Source organism: Gobio gobio, assembly GCF_949357685.1.
Source record: "Gobio gobio genome assembly, chromosome: 22".
In the NCBI taxonomy this organism is placed as follows: domain Eukaryota; kingdom Metazoa; phylum Chordata; class Actinopteri; order Cypriniformes; family Gobionidae; genus Gobio; species Gobio gobio.
In genome coordinates, this window is record NC_137118.1 from 3991294 (window position 1) to 4007776 (window position 16483).

Below are 16483 nucleotides of genomic sequence, written 5' to 3' on the forward strand. Positions count from 1 at the left end.
AGGAGCTGACTGAGATGATCGCGGAAGATTTGGTTTCAAAGCGAAACGTAAAAGCGCCTATTTAAGGGAGTTTGTCATTTGTTTTGTTGTTGTGTTTTTCATATAAAATAATAGGCTAATGAACCCACAATTCAAGCAACCCGCCACCGAATTGGCGCTAATTCAAAACCGAAAGTAAAATGTGCACGGCCGCACAGAGCGCGCATTGGCTGTGTTCGAAATCGCCCCCTATACCCTTAAATAGGGCACTATTTGAGTGAACATCCATTTTTAATGGTGTCCGAAACAATAGTGGACGTCTTTGAGTGCACTTATTCAATCCCACCATGCACCGCAATAACGAGTGTACATTAGATGTACGCGCTGGAGAATATGCTTGTTCGATGCCCGATCGGCGTATGACAGCAAAGTCCCGCGAGAGCATTTCGAGAGCAAACGAGAAAACAACTCCTTATGCGTTTGAAACGTTCACTCACTCAACCAGACGGTGTACTCTCAATGCACTGTGAGATCCGCGCCCTGAATGAATGAACTTACCGCTGTCCGATTCGCCCTATGTACCCTCATTCTCCATTACTCCACTACTCCAAAAACGAGCCAACAAGCTTAAAGTTAACCCTATAACTTTTTACTTGTGGCACTGAACTTACTTGGAAAGGGGAATAATAAAGTAACTAATAAGCATTTAATTAAAAAAATAATAATAATATTTGTAGTAGGCCTATATATTTCATACTTTATAGTAGGCTACTATTAATATTATGGGCGTCAGAAGCAAAAAAAATGTCGGTGGGTCCTTTAACAGAAACATTTTACTGGAGTAGATGCAATTTACAAAAAATATATTTAAATATATCGGCTTGTTTAAACGTCTGGTTGAGGAAGACACACCTACGGGATACATAATCTTCATCAGCAGCAATAGTGTAGGGGTAAGACGCATGATGTTAAGATCTGACGCGAATCGATCAGAGGTTCGAATCCGCCTTTTGCCAAACTCGCACTGATCCTTTTTTCCATCATATATCAGATCGGAAAGGATTTTATTTTCTATGAATATGAAGAAAATATTAGAAAAGTGAAAATAAAGCTACTAACGCGTTTAATCAGTGTTTATCAGGGTATGTAAACAGACGTGCTCAATTAGAGACGATACAAGTGAGTGGGCCCAATATCATTGGTTTTAAAAAGTGTGTGAGTCGATGCCATCTCCTGGCGAAACGCGGGAATTCATTCAATGCACGGCGCGACTCTCACAGTGCATTATGGGTATTCTCTAGCCGTCGAGCATACATCGGTTGCAAACTCGTTATTGTGGTGCATTGTGGGATTGTATGAGTGCACTTAATAACGTCCACTATGGTTTCGGACACCACTAAATGGCTGTTCCCTCAAATAGTGCCCACAGCTGAATCAATCATCCATCAATCTTCCGAACCGCACTGGTCCAGCCCAATATCATGCATACAGGTATAAATGATCCTTTTTAAGATGATTATTATATTGTTTGATTAAGGTTACATGCTAGTTTCCGTAGCAGAGTTCAGGATAAATATTTTCATTATTACTGGAGCTGCCAAACAGCAAGCACGAACTGCAAAAACGGCTGCCTTTCCGGCGACTTAGTGTCCGAAATCACTCACTCGTTTTCGAAGTGGACTATATCAGTGGACTAATGTAGGGAATAGTGAATGAGGGTATAGGGGGCGATTTCGGAAACAGCCATTGTTTTCTTTGAGTCCGACACTCTGAGATGAGGCAATTTTTGCCGCGCGCACCCTCGCGCTCGTTCGTTCGAACCATGGTGTGGACGCGTCGAGTATAAACAAGGGTTCACGGACGAATTGTCATTCATTCATGGCGTGCGTCTCACACATAGACCGATCAATGCCTGATCAGTGCCCTGACTACTAGGGAACTGTTGAGACGCACCCATGGCCTCACAGAACGCGCATTTACGGATGAACTTCATTCATGGTCTCACAGAGCGCGCATTTACGGATGAACTTCATTCATGGTCTCACAGAGCGTGCTTTTACGGATGAACTTCATTCATGGTCTCACAGAACGCGCATTTACGGATGAACTTCATTCATGGCCTCACAGAGCGCGCATTTACGGATGAACTTCATTCATGGCCTCACAGAGCGCGCATTTACGGATGAACTTCATTCATGGTCTCACAGAGCGTGCTTTTACGGATGAACTTCATTCATGGTCTCACAGAGCGTGCTTTTACGGATGAACTTCATTCATGGTCTCACAGAGCGCGCATTTACGGATGAACTTCATTCATGGTCTCACAGAGCGTGCTTTTACGGATGAACTTCATTCATGGTCTCACAGAGCGCGCATTTACGGATGAACTTCATTCATGGTCTCACAGAACGCGCATTTACGGATGAACTTCATTCATGGCCTCACAGAGCGCGCATTTACGGATGAACTTCATTCATGGCCTCACAGAGCGCGCATTTACAGACGAGCTGTCATTCACGGTGTGTGCGCGCACTGGTGCATTTTCAGTTCAGTTTTCAGTTGCGGTCGTGTATGTTACTTTCGGTTAAATAGAATTAGTGATTTACAAGCCCCCGCCGCCGCCGGTGATACCGGTATTACCGGTGTTGTCACACGTCGATTAACCGGTGGGAAAATTTCCTCACCGTCACATCCCTAACGCAGATTCAACATGTCGAATCGGCTGAAACAGGGTTCCCACTCTTTTTCAGCAACCATTTTCCAGTACTTTTCCAGAACATTTTCAATTTTACTACGGCGGGAATAAAAGACATGGATCATGCCAAATATTGCTTTCGAAGTCTTTAAAAGCCGTACAGTTTATTGTCATTACTTAACCTTGAGCTCTTAATCATACATTATGACTATGGAAGCTTGTTTACACCACAGAATAGAAAAAAAGGTAATTGTGACTTTTTATCTCGCTATTCTGACTTTCTCGCAATTGCGAGTTTACATATTTGTGATATAAACGCGAAAATTTACGCAATTCAAAAAATTAAATTGGCAATATATTAGGCTACTGTTGTAGATTTAGCTACGTCTCTATGTAATAATAATACATCTCTACTAATAATAATAATAATGGCTAGATGGTTGATTATTTTTCACTTGATCTTTTTCTATAAACAATATTTACTTTTAAACAGCATACAGCCTTTAAATGTTTATGTATTATTTACTTATAATGATTATCTTCATAAATAATAAACTTTATTTTTTTTTTATTTTTTTTTTATAGTTAAATAAAAAATAAAAAAATTCGCTGTGGTACCAAAATTGGTACAGAGTACCGTAAAATGTTGATGTTATTGGTACCGACTACTGGAATTTTGGTACCTGTGACATCCCTATTCCAGGCTTTAGACCATGTGCTTAGATCGTTAAAATAGGGCCCTAAGTGTCACTCTCTCAGACTGTTTTTTTCCCATTTTCCAGCAACATTTCAAATGCATTCCCAACATTCCAGTGAGTCGACAGAATGTTCAGACGGATGGACAGACAGTGGAGAAACTGCCAGTGAGACATAGTGAGAGATGTGCACCAGTCTGGAGCCAGTAAGTCTCTTCCTGCTGCTGCAGCTGTCTCCATCAGCTGGATCCTGCCTGTCTTTCCCATTCACACCACCCTGCGCCCTCTCATCTCTCCATCCGGCTCTTTCCAAGCGCCCAGGGGTCGGCACGGGTCAGCTAAAACCAGCGTTTACACCCTCGGCTAGGGCTGTTCCCACACCACCACAAATACACACACGCTTCCATTCACCCACACTAATGCACACGAAAATCAGCAATTCTCCACACCCGGTCGTATCCGCAATTAGAGACATTCCAGCGTGACTAATTAAATATTGTCAATCTAGATTTAAAACGAGAGAGATTTACACAGCACACAAACGTGACATATCTGAGCTAACAGGGAAATCTGTGACCGGACGTAAAGTCAAGGACAACTCTGGAGAAGTTAATGATTATTGTCATCCTTTGCTTGCTTAATGACTTAAAGATAAGAGTAAAACACCATATTGTTGTGCAGTTGTTGTGACAAGACAACATGTTTTCCGAGCTGTTGGTATTCATTGAAAGTTTACAAAGAAGGGAAAGCTTACAGTAAGACAACTGCTGCCAGCTGGATTACTGAACCGTCACGTCTCACTCGAGCACTCACACACACACACACACACACACAGTTTTTTTCCACCTGGTTTATTTGTGTTTTCCTCAGGGTAAGGTTGGATAAGATTTCCACACTGTAAGTACAATGACGTGATCTATGGAGGGAAGGGGCCACAAAAACAGAACGATTGTGATATTCTGAGTCACAGCTGGACTCATTTTTGTCACTTGAACTCAATATGAGGAATTCACATTTATAGTATAGAGCAGGCGACACATGCGAATACAAAACTTTTGGGATCTGTATGATTTTTTAGACAGTAAAAACTGTAATATTGAGAAATATTATTACAACAAATTTGTTTTTCTATTTAATATATTTTAAACAGTACTGTCAAAATTAACATGTTAACGCATGCGATTAATTTATTAATTTAACTTATTCATGCAAATGCTTTTAAACCATTCAAGCACGACAAGACAGAAGAGAACGCGCTGACTGTGAATGTCCTGACTATGACACACACACACACACACACACACACACACACGACGCTCAGAAAAACAGAAGAGAACACACTGACTGTGAATGTCCTGACTATGACACACACACACACACAAACACGACGCTCAGAAAGACAGAAGAGAACACACTGACTGTAAATGTCCTGACTATGACACACACACACACACACAAAGACAGAAGAGAACGCGCTGACTGTGAATGTCCTGACTATGACACACACAAACACACACACACACACACAACGCTCAGAAAGACAGAAGAGAACGCGCTGACTGTGAATGTCCTGACTATGACACACACACACACGACGCTCAGAAAGACAGAAGAGTACGCGCTGACTGTGAATGTCCTGACTATGACACACACACACACACACACACACACACAACGCTCAGAAAGACTGAAGAGAACGCGCTGACTGTGAATGTCCTGACTATGACACACACACACACACACACAACGCTCAGAAAGACAGAAGAGTACGCGCTGACTGTGAATGTCCTGACTATGACACACACACACACACACACACAACGCTCAGAAAGACTGAAGAGAACGCGCTGACTGTGAATGTCCTGACTATGACACACACACACACACACACAACGCTCAGAAAGACAGAAGAGAACGCGCTGACTGTGAATGTCCTGACTATGACACACACACACACACACACACACACACGACGCTCAGAAAGACAGAAGAGAACGCACTGACTGTGAATGTCCTGACTATGACACACACACACACACACACAACGCTCAGAAAGACAGAAGAGAACGCGCTGACTGTGAATGTCCTGACTATGACACACACACACACACACACACACACACACACACAACGCTCAGAAAGACAGAAGAGAACGCACTGATTATATATGAAGGCCACAGGTAAATATGACATTTATTATAATGTGTTCATGTAAAAATCTTTGGTCAACTAGTTCTCCAACAACCAGCTAATTAATTTTTTGCTAATTTGACTAATATATAATATATATATTAGCATGCTAAAGCTTATGTTAAAAAAACATGTCTTATTGTCAAGCAAACCCGAAACCTGTATTTTTCTGTATGGGATGAGCGCATGCATAATTCCATAGAAAGGCAATAGAAAACAACAGAAATTTGATCTTACAGCCTCTTCCCTGTTCTTTTTTTAAATATTTTTGTAACTTGATAATGCTATGGACTATTAATATTGTAACATCTCACCTCTTTTTATCATTAAACCCTTTTAGACTCTTACCTGCAACCACTACAGAAAATTTAAAAAAAGTTCTGGTGGGCAAAGATATGGCTCAATGAATGCATTCTTTTTCATCTTCTACAGCGAAATGCAGCAAAAACTCAACATTGCAGAGAAAAGGGAGGAAAAGAACAGAAAACAGACCTTTGATAGCAGAACTGTTGATTTTTGCATTCACAAACTGTAACAAACTCATCAGGCAATGTTATTACAGCAAAGTGTGAAACATCTCCCAGGAACTGGTTGTTCTGAAAGGAAATGTCCTCAGCATTTCACTAATGTGATAAGAAAGACATTAAAGAGTAATTGAGAAAACACGCAGACCAACCGAGTCATATCGGCAGATCTCTCAAGCGAATAAGACTCATTTCAAGGTCTCGTGTTCTATTGGCCAGGATCCTGACAGTAGCCAGATGGAACCCATAAATCCTATGGTAAATTCAGTGTATGAAACACACGACTGAGCCGACTGTCTTTCAGGAGTGTGTGTGTGTGACGTATGCAAACATGCAACGGGTGCTGTGAAGCAAGACGTGGGTGTGAGAGGAAATCCAAGAGGATGCAGGAATACTCTAAAAAACAACCCAAGGGACAGAACACATAATGGGTTAATTTTACCCTGCCAATTGGGTTGTTGATTTAACCCAGCATAGTTGATTCATTTTTACTATAATACTAGCTTATTTCTTTTTACAATGTCTACAGATTAACTTAAATCCTCTTTTTAAAATACTCGACACAACCACTGGCTTGCATGATAATTCCTTTATTTCGATCATATTTTACAGTAGCATATTTTACATCTTTTTAATGCCAACATTTAAGCTCGTTAAAAAATATTAGAAGTAATTAAAGTTTAATCGACCGGTCTCTGTTGTCCCATTTCCACCATAACGGCAATGGGTTGTTACGCCTGACCCAGGATCTGGGTAACACAAAAACTACCTAAACACTGGGTTGTTACGCCTGACCCAGGATCTGGGTAACACAAAAACTACCTAAACACTGGGTTGTTACGCCTGACCCAGGATCTGGGTAACACAAAAACTACCTAAACACTGGGTTGTTACGCCTGACCCAGGATCTGGGTAACACAAAAACTACTCAAACACTGGGTTGTTACGCCTGACCCAGGATCTGGGTAACACAAAAACTACCTAAACACTGGGTTGTTACGCCTGACCCAGGATCTGGGTAACACAAAATCTACCCAAACACTGGGTTGTTACGTCTGATTCAGGATCTGAGTAACACAAAAACTACCCAAACACTGGGTTGTTACGTCTGATTCAGGATCTGGGTAACACAAAAACTACCCAAACACTGAGTTGTTACGTCTGACCCAGGATCTGAGTAACACAAAATCTACCCAAACACTGGGTTGTTACGTCTGACCCAGGATCTGGGTAACCCAAAATCTACCCAAACACTGGGTTGTTACGCCTGAACAGGATCTGAGTAACACAAAAACTACCCAAACACTGGGTTGTTACGTCTGACCCAGGATCTGAGTAACACAAAAACTACCCAAACACTGGGTTGTTACGTCTGACCCAGGATCTGAGTAACACAAAAACTACCCAAACACTGGGTTGTTACGCCTGACCCAGGATCTGGGTAACACAAAAACTACCTAAACACTGGGTTGTTACACCTGACCCAGGATCTGGGTAACACAAAAACTACCTAAACACTGGGTTGTTACACCTGACCCAGGATCTGGATAACACAAAAACTACCCAACCACTGGGTTGTTACGCCTGACCAGGATCTGAGTAACACAAAAACTACCCAAACACTGGGTTGTTACGTCTGACCCAGGATCTGGGTAACCCAAAATCTACCCAAAAACTGGGTTGTTACGTCTGACTCAGGATCTGAGTAACACAAAAACTACCCAAACACTGGGTTGTTACGCCTGACCCAGGATCTGGGTAACCCAAAATCTACCCAAAAACTGGGTTGTTACGCCTGACCCAGGATCTGAGTAACACAAAAACTACCCAAACACTGGGTTGTTACGCCTGACCCAGGATCTGGATAACACAAAAACTACCCAAACACTGGGTTGTTACGCCTGACCCAGGATCTGGGTAACACAAAAACTACCCAAACACTGGGTTGTTACGCCTGACCCAGGATCTGGGTAACCCAAAATCTACCCAAAAACTGGGTTGTTACGCCTGACCCAGGATCTGAGTAACACAAAAACTACCCAAACACTGGGTTGTTACGCCTGACCCAGGATCTGGATAACACAAAAACTACCCAAACACTGGGTTGTTACGCCTGACCAGGATCTGAGTAACACAAAAACTACCCAAACACTGGGTTGTTACGTCTGACCCAGGATCTGGGTAACCCAAAATCTACCCAAAAACTGGGTTGTTACGTCTGACTCAGGATCTGAGTAACACAAAAACTACCCAAACACTGGGTTGTTACGCCTGACCCAGGATCTGAGTAACACAAAATCTACCAAAATACTGAAAAATAACACCCAAAAAATGAGCTCAACCCAGGATTTGGGTAGAAAAAAGAACCCAAGATGTTTTAGAGTGAACGAACGAATTGAACTGAATTGATTCAGAACGAATATTAATGAATAGCATTCCCACCCAAAAAAAGGGCAAACTAAAGATGTGATACACCAATATGGCATCTGGCATCCGTCCCAGAGTTAGCAAGTCTCTATCGCCTTTACAGTATCAAGTGATAATAAAAACAAAGCCAAGCCACAGCTTTCTAGGACAAGGAAAAACTGCAAACAGGAAATATTTAGTTGCCCATGAATAAAACATCATAAAGCAAGCAGGTGTACGTATCAAAGTGTGTGTGGAAAAGTAAAGCGGGCACAAAGGAGAAGAGGATACGAGAGAGAGAACAGTCGCCTGCGGTCCCTCATAGAGAGGTCACGTATTATCAACCTTCATTATTTCCCATCGCACTGAAATGGAGCAAAGTCACTGCTCTGAGGCAAGTCAAAAGAAGAGAGGGTGATGTAAGTCATAAGCCTCCATCCCTCATATATGGCTCATTACAGGGCCAATCGCTTCATATGCAGCTCAGTTACTGCCTCACAAATATAAAGATCTCGTAAAAAGGACCAATTTGTTCTGTCGGTGTGTGTGAGCAGCGCACATCCACTTTCTTGACCATTAAAAGCTTATTTGGCCTGGCGTAGTTTCCCCAAGGAAGTCAGGTAAATGTGTGCTTCACAGACGTTTGAACAAATCAGTTTTTTCCCTCATAAAACCTCTGTATATATTACTGAGCAATTTAAGTTTCTCTGGCCAACTCCTGTGAGAACTCGAATACCGTCCGGAGAGAAATGTGAATGTGTGTGATTATGGTATATTATTTTTCACAACGCTTCTCCTCATTTACTTTGACCTTTGGTGAATGCCGTAACTAAAGCTTAAATTTCTCGTTTCACTGCCTGGTGCACCTTCATGATGAATTTAGACCTTTCGGGCTGACTTCTGGGTAAAATAACAGTTGGCTGTTCAAGTACTGCTGGGATTGCATGCGATATAAAAAGAGGTCCAACCACAAACTGATCAGAAAGGCCACAGTAGTAGAAGCATCAGGTGTGACTTCCTTCCCTTAAAGGGACAGTTCAACAAATAATGTAAATTCTGTCATTGTTCCTCACCCTTATGTCGGCTCACACCTGTATGACTTTTGAAGAATGTTTCTTTCATAAAATGAAAGTCTATGGACATGATTGTATGGACACAATTAAAAAGATCTTCTTTTGTGCTCGTCATACAGGTTTTGGAAAGACATGAAGGTAAGTAAATGATGATAGAAGTTTCACTTTTGGATGAGCTATATACATAATGTTCATAACTTTACCAAATCCCCTCATGAAATCATAAGACATTCTGTGTTAACTGTAACTCAATCGACCCGTCTGAACAGTGCTAAAGACATGAAAGGAAACTCTTGTTTGCTTTTCCCCATTTGTTCGGTTTCCAAACAAACTCAAAGCTGATTTTCACCAGGATGTAAGTTTGGTGTCTTTGCCCAAATCAGCAAGAGGTCACAGGCTCCTCTCCTCTCAGGATGACGCGAATCGTAGCGACCGAATGTCAAAAACAAGCACACTGAGTTTCACTCAGAGGATGCGGTCGTCGTCCTGTGTTCCCGCTGAGGAGTTGTAAAGTACTTGCGTCTAGGAAGACGGCAAACGGAAGTGTGTGTTTGCAAAGTTGCAGTGTTTCATCTGACTATCCATTGACCAAAACACTCATCCGTCATTCTGACAACCCATCTATGTATCAAACCAACACAACATTATACATTATATTGTTTTATTTTATATTATATTATATATTTAGTGCTGTCAAAATTAGCACGTTAACACATGCACATGCTGTCGGTGAATGTCCTGACTATGACACACACACACAAACACACGACGCTCAGAAAGACAGAAGAGAACGCACTGACTGTGAATGTCCTGACTATGACACACACACACACACACACACACACATGACGCTCAGAAAGACGGAAGAGAACGCACTGACTGTGAATGTCCTGACTATGACACACACACACACACAACGCTCAGAAAGACAGAAGAGAACGCGCTGACTGTGAATGTCCTGACTATGACACACACAACGCTCAGAAAGACAGAAGAGAACGCGCTGACTGTGAATGTCCTGACTATGACACACACACACACACACACGAAGCTCAGAAAGACGGAAGAGAACGCACTGACTGTGAATGTCCTGACCAGTGATGCCAGTAACGCGTTACTTAGTAACGCGTTACTCTAATTTGACCACTTTTTCCAGTAACGAGTAATCTAACGCGTTACTATTTCCAAACCAGTAATCAGATTAAAGTAACTTATCCAAGTCACAGCGAGTTACTTTTTTTGTCATTTTCCTTAGTAAAAATATATATTTTTGCTTTCTTGTTTAGTCTCAGCAGGGGTTTTCCTGCATAGAGAATTACGAAGCGGCCGCTCCGTCAAATTTCTTGCCGCCTCCGTCTGTCGACAAAACTCAAGACAGGCAGTCACTTGCTCAGATTAGGCATGTCGTGATAATTAAATAATCATCAGAAATATATATTGTCACATTATCCTTCAGCAATCATTATTAGTATATTATTATTTGCTAGTAGCCTACAAAGTCATCTAAAGCCATTCCATAGCTGAATGTCTTTCCTCCGCTGTAGCTGTCAATCATTCTCCGTTCAGCATTCAAACTGCGCGTCGTTCGGTTCCAGTCAGCAGTCAGCGGTAAAGCTCACTCCATATGATATATTCCCGTTATAATACTTGATATGTTGATAAAATAATTTATCTTCCTGGAGTTTATCTTGCGGTTTCTGAAAGATGTTGTGCTCGCTCCTCAGGTGACAATACAAGGACTATTAATTAGCATCACACGCACAATAACCAGAATTAAAAACTGTGAAGAAACAAATACTCAGTGAATGTTTGGACCGATACAGGCTACATAGTAGACTAGGATATGTGGGCTCAACGCTCATCTTCTCTTTATGCCGTGGACTTTTCAATGTGCACTCGCGCTGTACTGCACACTCTGATTCCATGTTGCTTTAAGCGCATCATTCTGCACCCGGGATGCGCATAAGCGCTTTGTTGCCGCTCTGTTTTGAAGCGTTTCATATATTTTCATAGTTTTGTGCACTTAAAGATTATTAAAAAATATATTGTTCTCACGGATCGATCATATATTTGTTGTCCCTTTACAGAGCTGCACATTACGTTTACAATAAAATATAAATCTTGTAATTTTATTTTATTTGTGTAGGCCCATATAATTATTTACATTCATATATAAATATAAATTAAAAATTAAATATAAATTGTTTTTCATAAATTTATTTAATAAAAACACAAAGTAATTTGTACCTTTTCATTAACATGTTTAGGGTTTTATGTTTAGTGTTTTATGTTTAGTGTAGTGTAACATGTTTTATGTTTAGTGTTGGCAAAAACGGTTGTCATTTTTATGTTGAGGCTGCAGAGGTGTTGTCGGCAACTGATGAATGTAACTAATAAAGTAACTTGTAATCTAACTTAGTTACTTTTAAAATCAAGTAATCTGTAAAGTAACTTAGTTACTTTTAAAATCAAGTAATCTGTAAAGTAACTAAGTTACTTTTTCAAAGTAACTGTGGCAACACTGGTCCTGACTATGACACACACACACGACGCTCAGAAAGACGGAAGAGAACGCGCTGACTGTGAATGTCCTGACTATGACACACACACACACACACGACGCTCAGAAAGACGGAAGAGAACGCACTGACTGTGAATGTCCTGACTATGACACACACAACGCTCAGAAAGACAGAAGAGAACGCGCTGACTGTGAATGTCCTGACTATGACACACACACACACACACGACGCTCAGAAAGACGGAAGAGAACGCACTGACTGTGAATGTCCTGACTATGACACACACAACGCTCAGAAAGACAGAAGAGAACACACTGACTGTGAATGTCCTGACTATGACACACACACGACGCTCAGAAAGACAGAAGAGAACGCGCTGACTGTGAATGTCCTGACTATGACACACACACGACGCTCAGAAAGACAGAAGAGAACGCGCTGACTGTGAATGTCCTGACTATGACACACACACACACACGACGCTCAGAAAGACAGAAGAGAACGCGCTGACTGTGAATGTCCTGACTATGACACACACACACACACGACGCTCAGAAAGACAGAAGAGAACGCGCTGACTGTGAATGTCCTGACTATGACACACACACACACACGACGCTCAGAAAGACAGAAGAGAACGCGCTGACTGTGAATGTCCTGACTATGACACACACAACGCTCAGAAAGACAGAAGAGAACACACTGACTGTGAATGTCCTGACTATGACACACACACACACACGACGCTCAGAAAGACAGAAGAGAACGCGCTGACTGTGAATGTCCTGACTATGACACACACACAACGCTCAGAAAGACAGAAGAGAACACGCTGACTGTGAATGTCCTGACTATGACACACACACACACGACGCTCAGAAAGACAGAAGAGAACGCGCTGTGAATGTCCTGACTATGACACACACACACACACACACACACACACACACACAACGGTCAGTTGTGAGGAAATGAGATGTGTGTGACAGCGTCAGATCCGTGTCATGATCTTAAAGTGACAGCAGCCTAATAAACCAGTCACTGGGATTCTGTCATTAATGTTCATCAAAGAACAAAGACAACAGAGAAAACTGTAGCTTTAATAAGGAATAATCTATATTTAATGTAGCATTTATGCAGTTAAGACTGTAAAGTGTTTGATAACTTTATTCAAGTTCTGTATATTGATTATATATGAAGGCCACAGGTAAATATGACATTTATAATAATAAATAATTGATGTGAAGATTGTTGTAATGTTGAATGTCTATCATTAATGTTTCATAGAGACATCAGTATCAGTGATTCTGGCTTTCACTCATAAAAATAAGTTGTTTCTACATTCATTTGGAGAGTAACTGTAAAATTAATAAAATATTAAAAACTCTGATTGATTACAGAAAAACTGTAATTAATTCGTTTTTTTAATCGATTGACAGCACTAATTATATTATCAAATGTTAGGCTATTTTTAATCATTGAATTTAATAAAATGTTATATTACAGGATGATAAACTCAAAATATCATTATCATCATGGCCAGTATGTCAATCTATTACCACTTAAAACTATGAAAGTTGTCCATTCAATTATACATCAAGCGTTCCATCAAACTGTTCATCTCGCCACACATTCAGCCAACTATACATCCATTCATCCAACCATTTATCCATTGAATCGTCAGTCAAGGTCCTTGTAATTGCACTCACCTCCCACGAACTGTATCCCTCCTGCCACTCGTCCGATGGTGCGAGAGATGAGATCCGTAACACAGCATCCCATCATTGCCGTGAGAGCCACCAGGAGCAGAAGTCCACAGCCTGTCCCGGTCACCACCGTGCAGATCCTCCACTCCAGACTCGGGATGCCCTGGAAGGAGGCATAGCGCCCACATTGCTCCAACATAACCGTCCCCCCACGGGCCTCATCCCGTACGGGGTAGGAACAGCGGCGGAAGGTCCCAAACGACACTGGTTTACCCATCTGCGACCCAAGCAGCCAGTAGGGCATGAAGAAGCCTACGCAAGATGTAGCTGCACAAAGGAAGGACAACAGGGCCCATACCACGCCTGCACATGTAAGACTGGAAGCCATCTCGCTCAGCTCAAACCAAACGCTTTCATATAGATGCAAAAGACACTGATTTTAGGTTGTGCACATGCAGAGCTCCTAAGCCCACTGGGCCAGATCCTCCCGACGTCTTCCTGCTCGGTTACACCTGAGAAAATAGTAAAAAGTGTGGGAATGTCAGTAAAACGTCATAAATCTGAGGTGACAACTAAACTCTTCAAACTGCATAACAGTTACTGAAATGTGTTCACTTTCTTATGTGCATTAAACATTGGACACAAAACAACACATTTATAATGCTTTACTTTGTGTTATATTACCTTGGCAGTAACTTACAAAAAAACATAAATAATGTAAAACATAAAAATCATGGAAACGCTATCATGGATATTTTCTTTTGCTATTGAAGCAAATGGGAATTCAAAAATATAGCCTAGCTTAAAGCCTTTATATACTTTTATAATGCATTAATTATGCCTTGTAATGCACCTTATAATGCACTGTATGATCTCATTAATAATTGTAACTACAGTTTTTATACACTTTTAGAAAGTATAATGCATTAAAACACAACAAACAAACAATTTCAGATGTAACAAGGAATCTGTGAATATTATAATGCATTTTAACTTTGGTTATAATTACTTATGACAAGATATAATACATTTTATATTATATTAATGCATTGTGAATAGTATAATGCATAATAAACATTATGAATACCTTTATAATGCATTAAGACTTTAAGTAAAGTGTTAGCAAAATATATTTTCTGTCATCCCCGTTCACCATTATAGATGTTTACCCAATTATGACGACTTCCACTTCTAAGAACACTTCTAAGTTTTATACTTTTGTCAAAATAAGACAAAAATACAATAACAATATACAGGCAATAAAATACTTTCAAGACTCTGTAAATTACATATGGTTTATTTTAATGCTGTCAAAACGATTAATCGTGATTAATCGCATTCAAAATAAAAGTTTGTGTTTCCATAATATGTGTGTGTGCTGTGTATAAATATTATGTAAATACACACACACACACACACACACACACACACACACACACACACACACACACACACACACACACACACACACACACACACACACACACACACACGTATATATTTAAGAAAAATATTGTTGAATTTATAAATAAAATATTTATATTATATATATAATATAAATTATATAAATATATATACAATACATATATGCAGATATTTCTTTCTGTGTGTATTTATATATACATAATAATTATACACAGCACACAAACACATAATATGTGTGGACTAATAATAATATTATTATGTAAACACAAACTTTCATTTTGAACGCGGTTAATCGATTTGACAGCACTAATTTAAAACGAATGAAGAGGTGTTTACAATTTACATTTTCACATCTAATAATATTTATATAGCTATACATTATTTGTACATATAGTGTAACATGATGTAGGCTACACTACACAGTATTTTGCTCATTGTATTAGCATTATACTATATAATGAAGAGAGTACATGGGATATTTGTCATTTTAAAATATAAATCTGACACCACAGGGCAATTTAAAATTCGTTTAAAAAACCTAAGTAAGAAGGCATTTAAAATGGTACAGCACATACACTTTCCTCATGCATTCATACACAGCCTAAAATCCTGGATAAAAGAAAAGTTAATAGACACATTGAGTCATCTATCCCTAACCATATCTAATGTAAACATAAAGGAAACATTATGTCCAGCTGTCATGTAGAACCAGAGTCCAAAAGTGAGTCAGAAACTGATTTAAGCATGCGATAGATGTCTTACATGTCTGTGTCGTTCACTGTTTCCGATTCCACTTGTTTTCAAAAAACTAAAGAGAATAAAAGACGACAAATGCTGTCTGTTTGCTTCTCTCCGGTCCTGGCTCGAGCGTCCCTGAAGTCTTTAACTCTGCCGACTACAGTCCACTTACTGCCCGAGCACATGCACGTCTCTGTCCGGGACTGGAGTGTGTTAAAACGGAGTGGGAAAGCGCGAGCAAAGGCATCAATATCCAGATCCTCCGCCCAGGGGCTGGTCTGACAACACGCTGTGTTTCCCAAGACGACGCAAGACTCCGCCTGGCTGCCGCGCGCTCTCTCAAAGTCCCTCGTCAAAGTCACAGCGGTAATTTATTGTCATTTTAGTTCTTCTCCAGCAGAAAAACATATTAAGCCAGAATTGTTGTTTCACGATACGTGATTTACAGAGACAATAATTTCACAATATAGGCCAAATTAAGGATAAACACTAACAATAAATGATTCATTTAATGTCGATCCATAAAATGA

At 40.4% G+C, this 16483-nt stretch overlaps 1 protein-coding gene across 1 annotated transcript in view; it reads right to left on the minus strand.

Annotated features, from left to right (window-relative positions):
* The window catches only part of lhfpl6 (LHFPL tetraspan subfamily member 6), a 116134-nt gene extending 99956 nt beyond the window's left edge, over positions 1-16178 (minus strand). Inside the window, exons 1-2 of the mRNA XM_079804581.1 lie at positions 15978-16178; positions 13794-14302 (exon numbers count right to left, since the gene is read on the minus strand). Coding sequence (XP_079660707.1) covers positions 13794-14178 — 385 coding nt within the window. The 5' untranslated portion in view covers positions 14179-14302; positions 15978-16178. The remainder of the gene's footprint in view (positions 1-13793; positions 14303-15977) is intronic.
* Positions 16179-16483: the final 305 nt, after the last annotated feature.